Raw genomic sequence first — 22,670 nt, 5'->3', positions numbered from 1 at the left:
TCCCTTTCTAAACGTTGTCTCCAAAGTTGCAGTGAGTCATCAAATGAACGGGACTGAAGTTAAGCGTAACATCGGATACAACCCTCTGCTTTACGGCTCCGGGCTAGCGCAACCTACAGGCAACTGCAATACCCCTAAGCGTGCATTGAGAGCGCTGGAATCTACACCCGTCCCTATTCCGTGTGGGGAGGGTTGCAAGTTTACACTTGAACCCCGAAGGCTAGCAATCCCACACATGTGCAGGCGCTGTGATCATACACCCATTCTCGTCTTCTGGAGGCCGGTTTATCGCCAGCTCCTCTTGAAGTCAATGGAGGAGGCCAACCCAGGCAACGCCTCTCTGGGCGGGCTTCCCTAGCTCGCAGCGGCCGGCAGTGGTGTCCTTGGAGTCCTCGCTGTTGCTCCTCCTCCGGCGCAGGCGGCGTGGCCTGTATTGGATCCGCAGCATGGGGGACACGTTGGATGAACCCTGGTGGGAACCACGTGAAGGGAGCCACAGCAGTCCAGGTACCGGGGTCGGGGGAAGACGAGAGGGCTTTTGCTGCGGATGACCAAATTTTTCTTGTTTTTAAGCAGCCTTTTGTTTTTAACAACCCCCCCCCCTTTCATTTTTCGTTTTGCCGATTCATTCCCTTTCTGTGGCTTCTTTCTCTCGTTCTTTTTGAATGCGTTTCTCCTCTCTTTGCCCCCGCCGCCGCGTTCTCATACTTTATTTCGGCCAAGCAAAGCAGTGCATATGCTAGCCTCAAAACCTACTTCAGATTTATGACCGTCTCCTGGCAACCGTTCGTTAGAATTCTCTTCCTCCTGAGATGCGGGAAGTTTTGAAATGACACCGAACCGGTTACAGCCCTCTGCGTGTCTACTCGGAAGTAAGGGCCATTGAGTTAAATGGGACTTCCTGCAAGGTAAATCTGTATAGGACTGCAGCCTAATCCTATATATATATATATATATATATTAAAGGATGGTGTGTGACAGTCTCCTGCTTGCATTCTTGTGGTATTCTTCCGTTCTTTCTATATTTGGAAAGAGTTTAATGATACACTTTTGAAACAGAAATGTGATTTCTCACTGCCTGTGAACAAGTGACACTTATAAAACTCTGAAATAAACAAATATTCAGCAATGAATGGAACTGGAAGTAAACTCTGCCGTAAAGCTCTTGGCGCTAGGTAACGGGGCCCCTGGACAAGATGCTGAATAAGGGTTGCTGATTATGAGGTGAAAGGGAAAGTGCATTGAAGGAGTCTTCGGCTGCTGCCCTTTCCCTCAGAGAAATGTTGGTTTATATTCTGGGCATTGGCAGGCAGGAACTGTGTTCTGAACCCCAAATGCATCTGTTAGAGAAGCAGTATGCAGCCCCCATAAAACAATTTGTTTATTTGTTATCCCACCTGTAAAGGAGCTCGGGGTGCTGTACATCATTCTCTCTCTCTCCCCCTCTCCCCCCCAATTTATTTTCACAACCCTATGTTGTAAGTTAGGATGTTTGAACCCACATCTCTCTGGTTCTTAGTCAAATGCTCTAAGCACTTAGAATTTGAATAGTCCAACTGAAAGTGGGCTTATCCAGAGTCTGAAGGATAGAAATGTTCCTGAGAGGAGAGGGCAAAAGAAGCACTATTGTTAGATATTACATGGTATAGAATTGTAAATGATAGTTTTAGTTTTATTTATTTATTAAATTTATTAATCGTCCATCTGGCTGGTCACCCAGCCACGCTGGGCGATGTACAAAGTATATAATAGAACAGTTTTAAACAATAAAATTCTACAATAAAAACACCATATTTCTAAAAATACCCTAACCCACCCCAAATGCCCGCCTGAACAACCACATTTTTAATGCGTGGCGGAAGTTCATTAAAGAGGGGGCATGGCAGAGTTCCCTAGGGAGGGAGTTCCACAGAGTGGGGGCCATCACAGAAAAGGCCCCCTCCCTCGTCCCCACCAGTCTAGCTGTCCTGGCTGATGGGACAGAGAGAAGGCCATCCGAGGCTGATCTTGTTAAGCGGCCTGTCTGGTGTTGCTGGAGGCGCTCCTTGAGATAGGCTGGGCCGGAACCATATAGGGTTTTAAAGGTCAAAACCAACACGTTGAATTTGGCCTGGAAAACAACTGGTAACCAGTGCAACTCCTTCAGCACTGGAGTGATGCGATCTCACCGGCAGCTGCCTTTAATCAGGCGAGCCGCCGTGTTCTGTACCAGCTGCAGCTTCCGAACCGTCCTCAAGGGTAACCCCACGAAGAGCGCATTACAGTAGTCTAAATGAGAGGAGACTAGGACATGTACTACTGATGGGAGCAGATGGTCGGGAAGGTAGGGGTGCAGCTGCCGTATCAGATGGAGTTGGTATAGCGCTGTCTGGCTCACAGCTGACACCTGAGCCTCCATGGACAGCTGGGAGTCCAAAATGACCCCCAGGCTGTGGACCTGGTCTTTCAAGCATAGCCATACCACATTCAACAGCAGGTCAGCATCCCCCAACCTCCTCTTGTCTCCCACCAAAAGTAGCTTGGTCTTGTCAGGGTTCAGCTTCAGCTTATTCCTCCCCATCCCGCCACTCACTGTCTCCAGACATTTGGACAGGGATTCTATGGCCAACCTTGGTGAAGATGTGAACGAGAGGTAGAGCTGTGTGTCATCCGCATATTGATGACACCGCACCCCAAACCTCCTGATGATAGCCCTCAGCGGCTTCACATAGATGTTAAACAGCATCGGGGAGAGGATGGAACCCTGTGGCAACCCACAAGTAAATGACCATGGGTCCGAAACCTCCTCTCCCAGTGCTACCCTCTGGTACCTGCCGGAGAGGAAGGACCGGAACCACTGCAATACGGTGTCTCCAGTGCCCAACCCCTCCAGATGGCCCAGGAGGATACAGTGGTCAATGGTATCAAAAGCCGCTGAGAGGTCGAGGAGAACAAGGAAGGAGCATTCGCCCCTATCCAGAGCCCTCCTCATTTCATCCACCAAGGTGAAACCAAGGCCGTTTCTGTCCCATGCCCAGGCCTGAATCCCGACTGAAATGGATCCAGATAATTGGCTTCTTCCAAGTGTGCCTTCAACTGCATCGCCACCACCCACTCAATCACCTTGCCCCAAAATGGCAGATTCAAGACTGGGTGAAAGTTGTTCAGAACTTGGGGATCCAAGGAGGGCTTCTTTAAGAGTGTCTTATCACTGCCTCCTTGAGGGCTGATGGCATCACTCCCTCCTCAGGGGAGGCGTTCCCCACCGCCCTGATCCCCTCACCCATTCTCTCTCTGCAGCCCATAATGAGCCAAGATGGGCAAGGATCAAGTAAGCAGGTGGCTGGCCTTACAGATGAAAGCACCTTGTCCACTTCATCAGAAGGAAGAAGCTGGAACCGATCCGACAAAACTGGTTTGCCACAGACCGCCTCTTGCTCACTAACTGTATCCACAGTGCACGGAATAACACTCCTAATCTGATCAATTTTATCTGCAAAGTGCCTTGCCAAGGCCTCACAGGAGGCCTTAGAATGCTCCAGCGGTTCCAGAGCCACTGGACCGACCAGGCTCCGGACCACTCGGAACAGCCTCCTGGGACAGCACTCTGCAGACACGATAGAGGCAGCATAATATTCCTTTTTTACTGCCTTCACCACCACGTGATAGGCTGAAGATACTATTAGACTCAATATTAGACTCAAATAACTAATATTTTGTTTTAAATTGCTGTGAATACCAGGTAACAAAGCCCTGAAAGAAAAATCGATCATAATTCTTTGAGCCATGACTATAAGCCTCTTGAAAACGCATTGACAGGTGGGCTGCTGCGTGAGCCTGTAAATATTTCATTTATGCCCCATCATGTTAAATGTGCATACCACACATATCAGCCCTAACTGCCAAGCATCAGCCTAGTAACGTTTTACGTGAATGGCTTGAAGTATGTGTTAAGTGCATGTAAATGTGATGGGCATACATGTAACATTTACATAGTGAGTGCTTTACCTGTTGTTGTTGTTGTTCAGTCGTTAAGTCGTGTCCGACTCTTCGTGACCCCATGAACCATAGCACGCCAGGCCTTCCTGTCCTCCGCTCTCTCCCAGAGTGTGCTCAAGTTCATATGGTCACCTGAATTAAATTCACCCATGCTTGTCCATTTTAGTTCGCTGATTCCCAAGATGTCGATGTTCAATCTTGCCATCTCATGTTTGACCACCTCCAGCTTACCTTGATTCATTGATCTTACATTCCAGGTTCCTAAACAACATTGTTCTTTACAGCATTGGATTTTCTTTTCACCACCAGACACATCCACAGCTGAGTGTCCTTTCGGCTTTGGCCCAGCTGCTTCACTGTTTCTGGTGCTACTTGGAAATACCCTCTGCTCTTCCCCAGTAGTATATTGGACACCTTCCGACCTGAGGGGCTCATCTTCCAGCGTCATATCTTTTAGTCTTGTGATACGTTCCATGGAGTGGGTTGCCATTTCCTTCTCCAGTGGACTACATTTTGTCAGAACTCTCTGCCATGACCTGTCCGTCTTGGGTGGCCCTGCATGGCATAGCTTATGGCTTCACTGAGTTACGCAAGCCCCTTCGCCGCAACAAGCCAGTGATCCATGAAGGGGGCTTTACCTGTGGCCTGAATCATATCTATTTTGTCCCTTACTTACATGCACATGGCTCGATAATTCCCACTTGGTTCCTTCTGCCAGTGGGAGTGGTTAAATAAGTCAGGGACTCTCTGTTCCTAGCTTGGTTAGCATTACCTCTGATCTGAGAATTCTGGCTTGTTCCCTCAGCAAGCCAGAATTGAAACCCAAGAACAAGCCCTGGGTTACTACTCTTGCTTGTTGGAAGAGAGATAGGCCAGAGTCCCCAGCTTGGATGTAACGCTAACCAAACCAGGGACATCAACATCCCAGACGCAAGAATCTATGGGAAAGTTAGTTCCCGTGGATCTTGACAGGATTTATAGCAACCATATCTCCTATGGATGATTGCACCTGCAGACCTCTAGCAGTGCTGAAGGCTTAAGAGAAGACTCGCCTTCCTGTTGCAGCCTCCGGGATGGAGAGCGGAAGGGCAACAGCGGCCTTGGGCAGTGATTTGGAATAGAAAATTTTCCAGTGCTTTATTTTTTTATGGAAAGTTTTCAGTTTTATAAGTCCATTAGTAAAAATGAATGTATGCTGGTTGCAGATACAATTTAAGGCAAGCTTAGCACACTCAAAGTTGTAATCAATTGTTTGTGAGGTGATTATCCCTAGCATACATATATGACAGTGAAATCATCCTGAAACATATATGTATCCCTCTCTATATAAATACATGTGCCTGTGTGCAACCTGGCCCTTCCAGAAACAAGCGTTTCTGCTTGTTGTGGTGCTTTACCCTGGAAGCACTGCATTATGGCCGCCAGTGGTAGGGGCTGTGCGCGCACTCGGGTCAGCAGGCTTGGGCCGCCCGTGCAAGAGCTGTGTTGGATACTACCCTTGGAGTCAGTGTGCTCCTTCCCTCCAGCACTGATAGTTTTGTTTCAAAGGGGCAAATGGCAGTATGGCAATTCCCCCTCCATGTCTCATGTGGATTGAATATTATGCTGTCGTTTAGCACAATGTTCTTCATGGCAAGGCCTGAGGGCCATTGGCAGCTCCCATCTGCTTTAAGTGCATCTCTCTGCTCCTGTTTCTCATGAATTCAGTATCTTTGCAGTAGCTGCTCGCTGTCAGTAGGGGCTCTCTAGTATTGCCTTGTCGTTTCCTTTAGGGGTGGGCTGGCTGCTGGGATCTGGGCTACTGGAGGAAGCGTCAGGGCGCATCAGCTGTAAGGTGAGGATGTGGGTGAGAGGAGAAGAGGAGAAAGCAGGAGCAATCAGCCAATTAACTGTGGTTGGGGAGAAGCTCAAGCAGTAAAGAGCAGTGTGATTAGTTTGCAGCAGTTGTGTACTGTGCACACACAGGAGGGGAAACTGAATGCACAGGTGAAAGAGAGCAATGTGGACCTGCACTGGGAGATTTTGTAGCACAGCGTAGAGCAGGACACTCTCTCAGTGATAAGAAAAAGATTCATCCCAATGCAAGGACAAAGTGAGCCTCCTGGCATTTGCCTGCGTGGTGTCTTGGTAACTGACTGATGCAGCTACTTGGACAACGTGAAGGAGGATGGGGAGGAGAGATCTGAAAAGGCTTCCGGCCAAGTCTGATGTTCAGCGTTGCTACTTGCGGAGGAGAAACTCTCAACGGCCCAGGAAAGACCCCCCACACAGCGCCAGTGGAAGTGCTTGGAGCCAAAGTGACTCCTTCTTGAGAAATAGTGAAGATGACTGGTTTAGGACTTCTAGGACTATTTCACAAAGACTACAGTGCAACCGGGGTATGCACCCACTGTTCTGCTGGATTTGCTCATGACCCAGGTTGTATACTGGGACGTGTGGACTCAGCCCTCCTGTGTTTAAGCAAGATTTAATGTCAGTGCACAACTGGGAGTCGGACATTTTCAAGCTTTATCCTACTAGCAAGTTTCAAGAGGACAAATTACTCAGCAGGGCTCTGAGTGAAATAAAGAAATGCAATCATAGTATCGATTGATTGGAGGAGATGTTATGTGTTTTGTCACGTGAACCTTTTGTTCATGTACACATGTCTTGGAGGCGATCTGCTTGAATATCCTGTAGAAGCAGCTGCTGCCTCTTTCAGGAGACCCACCTTTTCCTTGGAGAACCCTCCTTATGGTAGTCATTTACTGCTTGAAAGGACTTCATTTGACACCAGGAACTAAAATAATTTAGTAGCTTTTTGCATCCCCCCATTTTATTTCACCTCATATGCTTCTAGCTGAATTCCGTAAAACTAACATTTCACCCCCACCCTTTGGATAGCACCTTAGGGATGTTGTTCAATGATTTATATTATTTCATGTATAAGTACTAAAAGAATTTACTTCATAATGAGATACAGTAAAATGTTTGTTGCTTTGCTTTACAAACCCAAACATACATACTGGTTTTAAAAGAAACAATTTCCAGTTTAAAAAAATAGTTAGTCATTCAACATCTTTGACACACGCAGTACATGGCAATAATTAAAATACACAGCATCTCAGCTTTTAAAAACACATAGTGCCCTTTTAACGAAGTATTCTGGGGACAGTAATCCACTTCTTTCATATACTACATGGTACGTGGCATTTCACCCTCTTGGTGCCATCGCTGCATATAACCCTCTCTTTTTTCTGATGGGGGTGTTGACTAGCAGGCCCTCAACCATTCTTCTGTGTTTCTGCTGCAGCACTGTGGGGCTGCCATTTTAGTGTGTCTCTCTTCCTTCCTGCCAGTAGATATCGTTCATAGAAGCCCCAAAGTGGTCTGTTCTTCTGGTGCATTTTCATAGCTGTCAGTCTCCACATTCTTTTGTCTTCTGGCCTTAAGGAGCTACTGTCCCTTTAAGACTAGAAGAGAGACTGTGAATCTAGCTGCCATAGTGCTGCACGGGGGTTGGGGTAAATAAAATATAGCACTCTGATGTCTGGCAGTTCCAGTTTTAAAGGTCTGGGAAAGACTTTGAGGATAATGGTGTGGCAGCATGAAGAAGTAGGGTGGAGGGAGCAGGCAGGTTCAGCAGGCTTCTTGGCAACAATTGCTACTGTCTCAGGTTGTGTTATTTCTCTTCTTCCAGCCAGCCATTTGCAGTATTTTACTCTACCCCGGTCAGATCTAAAGGTTTAGCCTACTGTTTGTCTGATACAACTTTTCTGTTTCATAGATGTGTACGTCTTTTTTAAAAAAACAACACATTGCCACCTCTCAGGTAGAGTCCCTTGACTACAGCAATTGTTAAGTGCATGGACACAATTTCACTGTTGTATGGGGAAAGTATTGTAGAGCTAACATTTGAGGTAACTGGAAACCTCACTTCCCAGTTTATAATAGTGGACAAGTGCTGTTAATGTGTACCTTTGCGCAAATCAGGAATATGAAGCAGGATTACACTGATCAGTGGATGACTGAAACTGTTCATAAGGATGTCCTGATGCCTTATAATTCCAGTGTCAACATTAATGTTTTCTACCCATGTCTGATCTTATATTACCTTCTTCTTGCACAGGTCTCAAAAGTTAGACATTATTCTATCACACATCAGGCAGACTAGCTCTTCCCACCATTTTGAATAACAGCATTGGGAATGGTTCTTGTGGTGTGTGATTTTCCATCTTTACTGTCTTGGAGTGGTGCCTTGAGTTGTCCAGCAGGTGCCCTCACTGGTACCACTGTTGTGCTCATGGTTTTTGATTTAGGGATCCGGGTAGGAATTGCTTGACGGAAAACATCAGCAATCTGGGATAAATAAAATAAAGGGGAGGGGGAAAGCTATAAGGATAGCAATTTGCACAGCTCTTTAGTAAACTTAATATGCAAGTTTGCATGAAACAGAATTTAAAAAAAAATCAAGATGCTAATTAGAGAATAACTAAGGGCCGCGGTGGCTTAGTGGTTAAGACGCTGAACTGCAGACCGGAAGGTCGGCAGGTCAGCAGTTCGAGACCCTGGTGCTGCGTGACGGAGTGAGCTCCCGTCTTCAGTCCCAGCTTCTGCCAACCTAGCAGTTCAAAAGCAAGAAATTGCAAGTAGATAAATGGGTACCGCCTCGGCGGGAAAGGTAACAGCGTTCCATGCACCTCGGTGTTCAGTCATGCCGGCCACATGACCATGGAAGCGTCTTCGGACAGCGCTGGCTCTTCGGCTTAGAAACGGGGATGAGCACCGCACCCTAGAGTCGGACACAACTGGTTGGGGACACCTTTACCTTTACCTTTTAATTAGAGAATAACAGCTTGGAAGGATTTCATTCACTTTTTGTCTCTAGATGGCAGCAAAGGTCAATGCTTTGTAGAAATTTTTCACATTCTGAAACCTAGTTTTTAAAGCTGTTTCTAAAGATTCCCCATGACTGAATTATGTACATAGAAGTGTTAGATCCTACTACAAAGCTAATTGTGAACAAAACAGAAAATCAAGGCATTTTTAAAAAAACCCAAAGTGTTTTAAAGACTATTGTTAGGGAAAGTAAAATAAAACATTGTTTGCTTCCATATGCACAAGTATCAGAGTTTCTGGGGAGCGATAATAGAATACTGATTTATGTGCAATCTCTTTTCTAGATATTATCTGAATTCCAGTAGAATAGGATTAACCAGGAACAACATTTCTGTTATCAGTCTACTATTTGACTTGGTGAACTGGCCTCTAGGTTCTTTTCACCTTTTGTAAAATTAGAAGAATTAGAGCACTGATTAGCGTAAAATGAGATTATATAAAAAAATCTGGACTGCAGAGAATGTCTATTGGGGAACAGCAATATGATGTAGCATTATTTGTTTTATTTATAAGAAAAAGGCACATGTACATCCTGACACAGTAGTCAGCTGTTCTAGACCTTTCTGGAGCCATGCAGGTAGCTGGATCAGCATTATATTAAAGGTGTCCTAGACCTTTCAGGCTAGAAGAAAGAACCATCTTTTTGCCACATGTGTGCTACCTGGAGGCAACTGCAGTTCATGATAGACATGCAGAAAAAAACAAGCCTGCAGTAAATATAAAATTAAACTCATTCAACCTTAGCCACTAAAAGCCATTCCAAATGATGGTATAATGAAAGGAGAGCTCTTGACTTATGGAGGTTGTGATGCAACATAGGAGAAGAATTGTTATGGGTCAAAATTATGCCCTAAAAATAATAGGGGTCCATGGTGTAATGTCCTCCTAGGTCATCTTACTTACATCAAGGGGTGTGGGGGCTACGTCTGTTCAACATCCAAATGGTTATCAAGGGCAGAACCCCCTTCTCCCTCAGTACTCTACTACAAGATTAAGAAGCCACCAAAAATATGGTCAGTAAAACTGAATCTGCAAGGAAGGCTTGCAGCCTGCTAACCAACTGGGGAGCAAACTGGCAACCTGAAAATAGAGACAATTATGGCACCTGTGGGCTGCAAATACCAGTGCCAGTGGAAGCCGATCATTGCCTACTGGGTACTTTTCTCCATAGGTTGTTTGACCATCCATTTCATGATTTGCTTGCAAAACCCACTTTAATTTATCTTAGGTCATATATTATGTGGGCTGCAGGCCCATTGTTCCCATTTGGACTACTGCAACATGTTGTACGTGGGGCTGCCTTTGAAGATGGTCTGGAAACTACAGCTGGTGCAAAATAAGGGAGCAAGAGTTTTCATAGAATCATAGAATCATAGAATCATAGAATAGTAGGGTTGGAAGGGGCCTACAAGGCCATCGAGTCCAACCCCCTGCTCAATGCAGGAATCCAAGTCAGAGCATCCCTGACAAATGGCTGTCCAGCCTCGTCTTGAAGGCCTCCAGTGTGGGAGAGCCCACCACCTCCCCAGGTAATTGGTTCCATTGCCGTATTGCTCTGACACTCAGGAAGTTTTTCCTGATGTTCAGTCGGAATCTGGCTTCCTGTAACTTGAGCCCATTATTCCGTGTCCTGCACTCTGGGATGATCAAGAAGAGATCCTGGCCTTCTTCTCTGTGACAACCTTTCAAGTACTTGAAGAGTACTATCATATCTCCCCTCAGTCTTCTCTTCTCAAGGCTAAACATGCCCAGTTCTTTCAGTCTCTCTTCATAGGGCTTTGTTTCCAGTCCCCTGATCATCTTTGTTGCCCTCCTTTGAACCCTCTCCAGCTTGTCTGCATCCTTCTTAAAGTGTGGTGCCCAGAACTGGACACAGTACTCCAGATGAGGCCTAACCAGTGCTGAGTAGAGGGGAACTAGTACTTCCCGGGATTTGGAAGCGATGCTTCTATGAATGCAGCCCAAAATAGCATTTGCCTTTTTTGCAGCCACATCACATTGTTGGCTCATATTCAGCTTGTGATCGACGACAATTCCAAGATCCTTCTCGCTCGTAGTGTGGTTGAGCCACGTATCCCCCATCTTGTAACTGTGCATTTGGTTTCTTTTTCCTAGGTGCAGAACTTGGCATTTGTCCCTATTAAATGCCATTCTGTTGTTTTCTGCCCAGCACTCCAGTCTATCCAGATCACTTTGAATTTTGTTTCTGTCTTCCAAAGTATTAGCTATCCCTCCCAATTTTGTGTCATCTGCAAATCTGATCAGCATTCCCTGCACCTCCTCCTCCAAGTCATTAATAAAAATGTTGAAGAGCACTGGGCCCAGGACTGAGCCCTGCGGTACCCCACTCGTTACCTCTCCCCAGCTTGAGAAGGTCCCATTGATAAGCACTCTTTGAGTCCGATTCTGTAGCCAACTGTGGATCCACCGGATCGTTGTTTCATCTAGCCCACTTCGAGCTAGTTTGCTCATCAGGATATCATGGGGCACTTTGTTTTAATTGGTACTAGGTGGTTTGAACAAATTTCGCCAGTCCTGTGTCGCTTGCAGTAGCTTCCAAATAATTTCCCAGCCTCATTCAAAGCGCTGATTTTGACCTACACAGCTCTTTACAGCATGGGACCTTGGTATCTGAAAAAAATGCCTCCTCCCATATGTACCTATCTGTACCCTATGGAGGCCCTTCTCCAAGTGTTCCCTCATTCTTAAGCTTGGAGGGTGACTACTAGAGAGACAGCCTTCTTGTCCCCCCCCCCCGCTTCCCGTTATGGAACGCTATCCCCATTGAAATTTGCCTAGTACTAATATTGTTTTTCTTCTGTCCCCAGATTAAGTCCTTCTTCTAAGCCTTTTACATCTTTGCTACTTTAATCCTTGCTATATGTTGGTAGATTTTAACAACGGTTTGTTTCTTGGATGGTTTTATTTCATCATTTTTTACTGTGTATTATGACATTGATTTTATATTGTATTTTTTATCATGCTGGTTTTGTATTTCTATTGTGATAGTTTTATATTGCATTGTTTTTAGAGATTTGTGTTATTTTTTAAAAAGTATATGATGCCTAGATAATTTGTTTTATAGATGTCTGATAGATATAGATAATAAATAATTTAGAGAAGATTTGTGTGCCTGATTAAATATATCCCTTCATTAAAAAAAACAAGAACTGGTAGATAGAGTTTGTAATGTTGAAAGCTGAGTGTTTATCAGAAGTTTTTCAATATATGAAGTCTTGAACTGTTAAGGTTTGGCCAGCAGAGGGTGAAATTGTTTAATTTCTGTTACACTTAAATTCTAGGGATGTACGAAAGTCACTTACCTTTTCGAAGGGTGACATTCGCGGTGGGGGGGAGGCGCTCTGTCCCTCCCCCCCGAAATTCTGGCCAGGGGGGGAGGCGCTCCGTCCCTCCCCCCCCCCAAATCCTGGCCGGCCGGCTCTGCAAATGGCGGTGGCTGTAGCCGCCGCTGTTTGCGTCCCTGCAGTCAGCCGTGATAGGCTACGTAAATGTTTATGTAGCCTATCACGGCTGATTTAAAAGAGAAAAAAAAACGCGCGTACGCAAATGGCGGCGCCCATGGGCGCCGCCATTTGCGTTCCTTATTTTGGCACGTCTTAGTCTACGTAAACATTTACGTAGACTAAGACGGCGAAAATAAGGGGAACGCAAATAGCGTAGACACTACGCTATTTGCGTTCCCCTTATTTTTGCCATCAACTAAGATGTGCCAAAATAAGGCACGCAAATGGCGGTGCCTACGGGCGCTGCCATTTGTGTACACACATTTTTTTCTTTTAAATCAGCCGTGATAGGCTACATAAAGATTTATGTAGCCTATCACGGTGTTTTTTAAAAATCTAGCCGTGATAGGCTACGTAAATCTTTACGTAGCCTATCACTTTTTTTTTTTTACTGGAAATGGTGGCGGCGGCGGCAGCCAGTCGGAAGACCGGCAGCCACAGCTGCCGCCGCCGCACCACCGCCGGAGCCGCCTCCTCCAGGAAGATTCACCCAAGGTAAGTCCCGTCCCAGGGGGGGCGGGGGGGCAGACCGTTCCGCCACCGATTTCGGGGGGCTGAATGCGCTGGCATTCGGCCTCCCCAAGATCCGTGGCGAAATTCTCTGACATCCCTATTAAATTCTGCTTTGTGGTGTAGCGCTGATGACATTAAGTTCACTTCATACCAATGGGCAGATGCTGGTTTGCTTCAAAAACTATTCTTCACCTAGAGAAAAAAAACAGATATGCCGAGAAGGCTGTATACTGTGTTGGAAAAAGTGGAATAAATGGACTGGACTGTTTCTGTTTTTTAAATGTTAGATAGAAACATTGGCTGAGTCCAGTTTTACTTTGAAACGAATTAGGAATAGTTCTTAGGATGTGTTGTCTTCCCTATGTGCTTTCCAAATGCTTCTAATCCCCCTTGGACAGTACATATAGCCACATGCACATTTCGGTTTAGCCAGTGAAGTCTTTTGCACTGTTCTTCTGTGTCACCTTACATTCTTAATGTATACATTAGAAATTAGTAACGCATTTCACAGGGTGTATGTAGATTGGTATTTAAGGTTTCACTATTTCAGCCTTCTTTTTATGTGGGTGGGGAGGCACCATAGCTCTTTAGTAGAGCACAGGATTTGCATGCACATGTCTTTGGTTTAATCCCTGGCATTTTTATTTTAAAAATAAAGGTAGCAGGTGATCAGAAAGATAATTTCCGGAAACTTTGAAAGCTGTTGACAATAGTGGGCTAGATGGACATATGGGTATAAATCAGCTTTCTATGTTCTTTATTATGAAACTGTATTTTAAAAATACAGTATTCAGCAGTGTGTTGCAGAAAAGTGGGCTCTTTGGCAGCGGTATTCAGGCATTTTCATGTGTGCAGTCTTACTAGATACACCTTGTAGCAGTCTTCAGGGGACACTCAAGTGTCCTTTCTGCAATGACTGATCCACCACTATTCTCTCTTTCACTCCTAAAATGCTGTAAATGCTATGTAGTGTAGGTAGCTGGACTGCAGAAGCACAGGCCTTGAGGCAGCTTAAGGTATTCAGGGACACTGTTGCAATTCTATGCGGACATAGTGGGATTTCTGAGTAAATTTGCACAGGATTGCTCTGCACAGCCCTTTGAAAGCAATGCCGGTCACAACTAACTAGTTCTGTTGGCTTCAGAGGGACTCTCAGTGTAATCCTATTCATGTCTACCCAGAAGCATGCCCCACTGACATACTCCTAGATACGTGTTTATAGGATTGCAGCTGTAGTCATGACTAACTGTTACTGGATTGGTGTCAGTCTAGGGTTCTGTATTTTAATCCTGGCCATGCTATCTACTGCATCAGTCCTTGTCTTCTTTTTGAGAAGACAAATTCTCATTTTCTTCTCTTTAAAATGTGACTGATAGTGTCTTTTCTCTCCACCCCCCTTTTTTTTCAAACAAAAACTACATTTTTTTACAAGTATTAAATTGTGCAAATAATTAAGGAATGATAAATCATTCATATTCCATTTTACAAATAAAAAAGAAATGTATCCACGTATCAGATGTAAAATACAGTCTATACAGCCTCACAATATCCCTAATAGGGAATGTGGGTTTTAATACTTTCTTACACTTTATTGGACCAGAACATAATAAAAAAAGTTCCATTTTTCGGCAAAAGGATCATATAACTGTCTGCCCTCCCTCCCTCTGATCAAATTTGTAATTTTTACTATAGACACTAAATCCCATATTTTGATCAAGCATTCATCCAAAGTTGGGGTTCACACTTTTTTTTCCAGTTACAGGATATTGTTAACCAAGTTTCTGATAATAAATACTTAACCATTTCCACATCGTCTCCCCGCCCCTTTTCTATTAAATGAAGCATTTTGAAATAGGACAGGGATTGTTTCTGGGATCATGGAGGTGACCTGAGGGGTCCTTGACCATTACACTTATGCCTGGGTTTGTGATTCCCACTGCTGGAATCCAGCTTACACCAGTGGACAAAGGGAGCTGAAATACTACATTGGAAAGCCCTGACTAGGTCCTGGATGGGAATTACCAATAGGAAAAATGCCTGAAAGATAGCTAACAAAGCAGGGGAGGAATGTTTAATTAATAAATAGGGGACAGGAAGGAAACATGAAGGGGAGGTCATTATTATAGGTCAGAAATATTATGTTATGTAACAAAGAAAACATATCATCATGCTTAGTGTGCATGATCAAGGTATGCTACAATCCCTTATATGGACATTTCAGTTTCAAAGTTGCGTGTGATACAATCCTCAAATATGAGGTTGTTTACCACAAGGATGCTTAACTCAAGATACAGATGGTCCATTAAGTCACTTCATACTAGAAACAAAAACCTAAATTTCATGCTTGGTTAAAAAAAAGGTGGCGATTATTTTTAAGTACTTGGCACACAATCCAGCCAAATGTAAGCACTTCTAGATCCAGTTGATTTCAATGGGAAGGATATGTGTACTGTTTCCACTTAATGGAATGCACAAGTGTTTGATTTTTACTTTTCTTTGGATGGATTATTTTTAATCAAAACATTATAGCCTCTGGATTCTTCTGCCCCTCTGCCCTATGGAATTGGTAGACAGAAGCAAAAGACCTGCTTCTTATGCAAATAGCCTTTTGGTGGCAGCTACTGGGTTCAGCTGCCTGCTTCCATGGAATTGGCTAGCATGCACTGAGCAGATAGTTTGAGCATAGGAAATGGAGTGCTAAAGGAGGGACAGTCACTCTTTCCCCACTTCTTGCCCTTATTGTTTCCCTGCCACCGTGTTTTCCATATCCTACTACTATACCCCTGACTCTTAAATACTAGGAACAAGCTGCAGATGTCTGTTTAAATTTTGCCCTGCTTGTAAGGGTATCAGGGGTATCTGGCAGGCCACTGCTGGAGAAAGAGCACTACATTAGATGGATCTTTCATCTGATCCAGAAAAATAGTACTTGTATGGGTGACACATAATATGAGCTAAATATTCTTAGATTTTGCTGTTTTCAATTATAGAATACATTTAGACTAACCTCAGGAAAATAATGGGTAAATGCTTGATTTTTACTTGTTCGTGTTGCTCTTTATGATGCAACTGATGATTCAAGGATTTCTAAATTTTGTATTATAAGATGTTTAATTTAGTGTGGGTTAAGGATAGAATTGCTTAATTTCACAGGATGTGGTTACCATTTGAACCATTTAGAAAGAAACCTTATATTTAAGTTAAAAGTAGAGGAACCTTAGGGGCAATTGGCATAATCTGTTGCCAGCCTATTATAGTAATATTATGATAGCTTTTTACATGGTATTTGGCATATAATTGGCGTTCTAAATAGAAGTAAAGGCTTTTTATTCATTTGAACTGTGATCTCATATCCTCATGAGCAAGTCCTTTTCAAATCACTATAAATTACTCAGAAGTCAGTGTATGTAGGTTTGTAGCTATAATAAAGGAGAGCTGAAGGTTAGCATTATTAAATTAAATGTTCATGTTTCACTAAAGAAGCCAAATAGTTAGAAGTAAATGTCCAACCTTTCAAAATTTGCAAAATGATACTGTCTTGTCTCTTCTGTAGCTTTCCTTCACAAGAAACCAAACTATACTGTCTTCAGTCAAATTATTGATGATTAGTCCTCATGTGATCCTTGTGTATCAGTGTAAGTTAATAAAATATATTAATATGTCATTCTAGGTCAACCTTTCTAGGCTACTTAATTCATAAAAAGCTGTTTTAATTGTCTCAACTATTAGTTAATTATTTATGGTTGTTGCCTAACTCTGTTGATGTTTGAATATGTGTTGTGAAGAACCAACAATTGTCCTACTCTGTTGTTCCATGTAAACAAACTGTAGTTGACTCCTCAACACCGCCCCCTTGCACAGGAAGGAGACACCCTCATCCTTATCATCTTGAGGAATATTCTCTGAGTTGCAATGCCAAAGTCCAGGAGTCTGTCTCACATCCCTAATATTTTGCACCTTTCCCCTTCAATCTGGGAATCCGGGCTGTACTCTACAGGGCAAGGATTACAGAACTGTAGTTCTTATGCTACTGTATATTATCATCAAACCAGTATGCTAGTACAATTATACTAAGCTATCATTTCTTATTATTAAATACGTTGCTTCAGTCTTTCTTTTATTTACTTGTAGACTGATGTCTTCCTCAGCTAGTAGCCGTACAGGTATTTTTACTTTCTGTTCTAAAACATTTTCTTCCCTCAATCCACCTTGAAATGTGTGAAGAGAGTGTTCTAGAGAGTTGATGTTTGAAGGCATATTTTATATTTTAGAGAATCAACTCAGGCAGTGCAAAGGTCCTAGGTGTAGATAGCCTTTGTAGTCTACTCATTTGATTCATAAATAAAAGCGTGACAGTATAACCGCTGTAGGTTTTGTAAAACGATCTACTTTCCATTCCCTACGTTGTGTGCACATATGTGAAGATTGCAGGTTTACACAATGGCATGGTTCAGATCTAACAATCTCAGGCCAATAAATCATGGCTGTGTGCGTCCGCATTGCCCCTCCCCTGTGGACCTGGCTTAACTGCTGAGTTGATGGCTTGTTTAAACCACAGTTTCCAGCTACATCTGAACCAGGAAACTCTGGTTGAATCCCTACTTACTAACCAGGATATGAACCAAATATCTGATCCTGGTTAGTAAGCAAGAATTAAACCACAGTTTCCCCATTTGGGTATAATGGGAAATTGTAGTTTTAACAAGCTATGATCTCAGCACCAAAGCTGGCCACATGAGGAAAGGAGGGAGTAGGTGGGTACTCAGCTTGTTCAGGGCAATTAAACCATGCTTTATTGTCCTGAGATGGTTAATTCTGAACCAGGCTAATCTGTTTATGGGCATGTTCGCATGTCACTTTAAGCCATGGTGGCTTATAAGCTACTCACAGTATCCCCCACACGATAGTACAAATAAACTACTGTACCTTATTTTCCCTGCCGTTGCCCCTCCTACCTCTACAGTCCTCCCACTTTGCCAGGATGGTATCCCAGCTTTCTTTGCGCTGGATGCCACTCCCCACCTTCATGCCGTAGTCCTTCTCTCCGAGCTGCCCAAAGGAGTGAAATCCCCATTTGCACCAAAAAGGGGGTGGCATCTAGAAACCCTTGGAAATATGCAAGATTGGGACACAGCTTCCCCTAGTAGGGAGGCAGCCGATGTACCATCAAACCCCTGCACAATTACACACAGAGGAGCGAAAACCCCAGGTGCACCAAAAAGGGGGTGGCGTCTATAAACCTTTGGACATGTGCAGGATCGGTACAAAACTTTTTACACAGCTTCCCCTAGTAGGGAGGCACCCAATGCACCGTCAAAACCCTGTGTCCCTTTCCCCCTTCCATTCCTTTTATTACCGCCACTGGCAGTAGCACATTTTTGACAAAGGCTGCACTGTGTACTATGTCACAGTAGTGCTATTTCACAGTAGCGCTCTTTCACCCATTCACTATTTCGCAGTTGCGCACTTGGTGATAGGGCAATAGGCACTATACAGAGCAGGTCTTTCTTTTTACTTTTCACCATGTTGCAGTAGCACTATTTCGCAGTTGTGCATTTGGGAGATAGGGCAGTTGGTGCAGTATGATGCTGCTCCTTATTTTTACTTTCCACTGTCATGGTTATGCAATAGCACTATTTCGCAGTTGCACACTTGGAAAATAGGGCGACTGGTGCTATACAAAGCAGCTTTTTCTTTTTACTTTGCATTATGTTGCAGTAGCACAGTACTGCTATTTTGGTGTTTCAGGGGCGGTTTAGAGTTTTTGTCATTAGGTATCTGTACCTGGCTGCTAGGCAAATCTCAGAAACAGAGATTTACTGGCCCGAGCAGAGCAGCAGCTGCAGTTTTGACCGCTCTTGCCAAGTGACTCTGTAGGTGATCTTTAAACCATGCTTTAAGTCACTGTGGAGCGCCAGACAACATGATAAGCTACTATGGTTTAAACTTCATTCCAGACCATGGCTTGTCAGAGTGGCTTATTTTGGCTTAATAAGCCACCATGGCAGGGGGAAACTGCTTGCAGATGACACTATAAGCCATGGTGGTTTATAAGCTACTGTGAGTAGTCTATAAACCACCATGGCTTATCATGATGTGTGAACCCAGTCTATGTGATTGTCTTTCTGTAGCTGTTTATTTGAGTTAAAGCACAGTCTTGTGTTTTATATGATAATCCTCTCTGCAATGAAATGCATGGATGTAGTGCTTTCCTTCTACCTCAGTTTGGTTGGCATTCTAAATGTGATGCGTTCTAATGATTGACGCTCCCTCCTCTTCAGCTGAACAGGTTCAATAGTAATGTCTCCTTGCTTTTCTGCATTTGTTTGTCTTATCTGTCAGATCATGTATACTTGAACACGCTGTGTTCCATCCGATTAATCAGTGGTGGGGAGTGGGACCCGTTTTTTGAAAAATGAAACTAGAGCTCATTCAGATAGTGCTTCCTGTGTTTACCTCAGGTTCTTTACCTTACAATTTCCTGTGGATAGTTTTGTAAAATTAGCAGACTTTGGGTAGTATCCACTGGTAATCCTGCTTAGAGTAGACCCATTTAAATGAATTTCAGTAGATCTACTCTATGTAGGAGTAACATTGGATACTACTCTATCTTCAAATTTAACGTTCTATGCTTTAAGTTTCTCATTCATGTGATCTTAGTAGGTACTTAAAGCTTATCAAAAGGAAGGCATTATTGGATGCTTAACCAGATCCATCACTGGAAGCTTACATTCTTTGGGTAATTGGGAGTCATATTTTCTGCATCTGAGCAGGCTTTGAAAGCTTAGGCTCTTGGCATGTGGGAGATGCCATTTAAAACATCTGAGTTAATGAAGTCCACTAGACAGCAATCATGATCCCTTTTCAAAGTTCTGGTTGCACTTTACATCTTATAGCTGAACAGTACATTCCACTAGCTTGAATAGTATTAAAGTAACTGTTTAATATGCCTTCCTACATTCATGCTTAACTATGATTTCCTTGTTTTTCCAATACATTTGTTTTTGTTAACTTGCATGTGTTTTGCTTTCTAGGTTTCCTTGTGCCCATTTTCCTATAGATCTGGGGTGCGCACCCTTTTTGGTCCCAAGGGCCGGATTAGGTGTCTGCTGGGGTGGCAGGGGCCACACATACAACTCACACATACCGTCTCACTCACACTCATCCCAGCAGCAAGAGCATCAAGGTACTGAAACCTACCCCAGCCATCCCAATGTGATCACCAAAGAAGAGGAGAAAACTGTCCAGGAACAGGCTCTATGGTTCCTGGCATATAGCATACTAGAAAGTAGGCAGGAACCTTTAACCATTGTTTCCTGGGACACTCTAGGAATGAGGTTCCTACTCTGTCAGGAAGTACAGAGTCTATTTCTAGAGCATTCCCGCCATTTTTCTGGTGGTGGAGGATGCTGTAGGTCTGTAGGCTGCCAGGCAGGGCTTGGGGGCTGTCCATGGGCTGCACTTTTTGTACCCCAGCTATAGATGTTATTTTTACTGCCCTTTTGTGGTTTTTGAAAGGTGCTATATAGTCTTAGACCTTAAGAGATTTTTCATACTGCTTGTTTTCAGTCCTCTAGAATGAACCGAGTAACAAATAAGAATCTGGTGGTGGCGGTAATACTATTACTTCACTAATGCTAATAGAATTAATGTGGTCTGGTCCAGACTGTATATGTTTACTTAGAACCATAATTGTTGAGAAAGGCAGTGTTTCTCAGTCCCATCTCTATGGCTTTTGACATGCTGCTCCTTATATGTTGAGGAGCCTCCCACCTTTCTATATGTGTTACGATATTTATTTAATTCTGCCTTCAAGACCTCCTCATGACCCATTATTTTTTCACAATGCCTTTTCTGGATCATCTGCCTTGGTGCCATTGATATACCTCTAATTTTACCATCAGACTTTTTCTCCTAATGCAGATTGTAAGCCCACTTACAGTTCCTTCTGGGTCCTGTACAGTGCCTAACACAGTGTTGGTGTTTAAATGTTTACTGGTTATTTATAGCCTGCTTTTCAGTATTTGCAGGTATGACACTGTTCTCTTTTAAACTCTTTTCTCACTTGAATGCACTTCATGAATCTAGCCATTCCTCATATGTCCTTGCATGAGAAAAACGTCAACAACTGTGTTTCTGTTCTCTAAATACTTTCTAGCTTTTCTGGCTCTTAAAAGTAGCTCTTCATACTGTTCACTGAGGCCTAACCAAAGCCCAGTAGAGAAGCACTGCTGCTGCTTCTGATTGCAATCAAAGACAGAGACCCCCCCAAAAAAGTTATCAAAAGAAACCTTTGATTTACTGGGATTTAAAGTAGGGGTGCATAACGCTTTGGCTCCGGAGCAAAATTCTGAGCTGAAGCAGGGTGTTTCGGGCCACTTTGGGCTGCACCTGAACTGGATCAGGAGCGCCCTGAAGCAGGTTGGATCGCTCCAAAGTGCTTCGGTGCAATTTGGAGCGATCCAGAAGCCCAGCCACCTAACTGTGTGCCCCGCTGCCAAGTGCCCTCCTTCTTACCTGGACCCTTGGGATGCATGCCAGCAGCTGTGAGCCTTTTCAAGGGAGTCGCCATTGTGACTTCTATTTCTGGAAATTGAATCCTGTGGAAATGATGGCTGTCAGGCATCATGTATGCAATATTAAATGCTTGTAATATTGTGTACATGACAGCCTGACGTCCGCCATTTGCACAGGATTCAATTTCTGGAAATAGAGGAAGTCGCCAAAATGGTGACTTCCTTGAAGAGGCCGATGACATGCGTCCAGAGGGTCTGGGTAAGGATGAGGAAGCTCACATGGTGTGCGGGGGCGGGGGGAATGGGTGTGTGTGACCCGCTTCAGGCATCCCAATCCCACTTCGGAACTGGAACTTGAAGTGGATCAGGCGGGGTCTGAAGTGGCCTGAAGTGGGTTGAGCCTGCCTTGGAAGCCCTGAAGCAGTCTCTAAGGTGGGTCACGGAGTCCTTGCACAGCCCTAATTTAAAGTGTTCCTAACCTTTCCTGCTGATCCATGTCTTAAAACAGAAGTGTGAAAATAGCTGCTAATGCAACCAAAAATATAATTTTAATTTTTTCTAACATCAAACAAGAGCAAGCTAAGTTGCAATCCTATACTCACTTACATCAGAGTAAGTCCCTTTGAACTCAGTGGGACTTACTTCTGAGGAGACATGTTTAGAATTGCATTGTAAGTGTAGAAGATGCAGAGTAGTCTGGGAATATTGGCATTCATACATAATCAGAACATTACTTACTCCAAGGTAAGCATGTGCAGCATTGTAGCTTCAAAAGTATAAGGGAGCAATCCTATCTAGATAGGCGGCCGCCTGTGCTTCTCCTGACCTGCTTTTTCGGCTAGACAGCCAATTGCGGCTGTCTAGCCGTGGGAGCACAGAGCGGGCGAGGAGGCTGCTGTACGACACATAGGATGTGTCGTACAGGCAGTTATTTCCCCATCCCAGAATGCCCCCAGCCATGCCCTTTCCCAGCCGCTCTGTGCACCTCTTGTGAGCATGGAGGATGGGGCTGTTCCACGCTGCCTCCAAGGTAGCACAGAAGTGGGGGAAGTCAGTACTCTGGGAACCGACCTCAGAGCACGGGCTCCGAGGTCAGTTCCTGGAAAACAGCATATCCTATGGCCATGTAGCCACTGTCCAGTGGCCATAGGATTGCTCCCTCCATTCCTTAGTTTTATATATATACAAAACTGCAAATATACCCAAGACTAGAGAAATCTGTGAACCGTTCCAACCTGTGCTACCTGAGCATATGTGTCTT

At 44.0% G+C, this 22,670-nt stretch overlaps 1 protein-coding gene across 1 annotated transcript in view; it reads left to right on the top strand.

Annotated features, from left to right (window-relative positions):
• Positions 1-414: 414 nt before the first annotated feature.
• The window catches only part of CMSS1 (cms1 ribosomal small subunit homolog), a 315,244-nt gene continuing 292,988 nt past the window's right edge, over positions 415-22,670 (top strand). Inside the window, exon 1 of the mRNA XM_084843265.1 lies at positions 415-507. Coding sequence (XP_084699391.1) covers positions 447-507 — 61 coding nt within the window. The 5' untranslated portion in view covers positions 415-446. The remainder of the gene's footprint in view (positions 508-22,670) is intronic.

This window comes from Heloderma suspectum, chromosome 3, assembly GCF_057233095.1.
Source record: "Heloderma suspectum isolate Gila_16-S chromosome 3, 16-S_ref, whole genome shotgun sequence".
Lineage (NCBI taxonomy): Eukaryota > Metazoa > Chordata > Lepidosauria > Squamata > Helodermatidae > Heloderma > Heloderma suspectum.
This window is presented reverse-complemented; position numbering and strand designations above follow the sequence as displayed.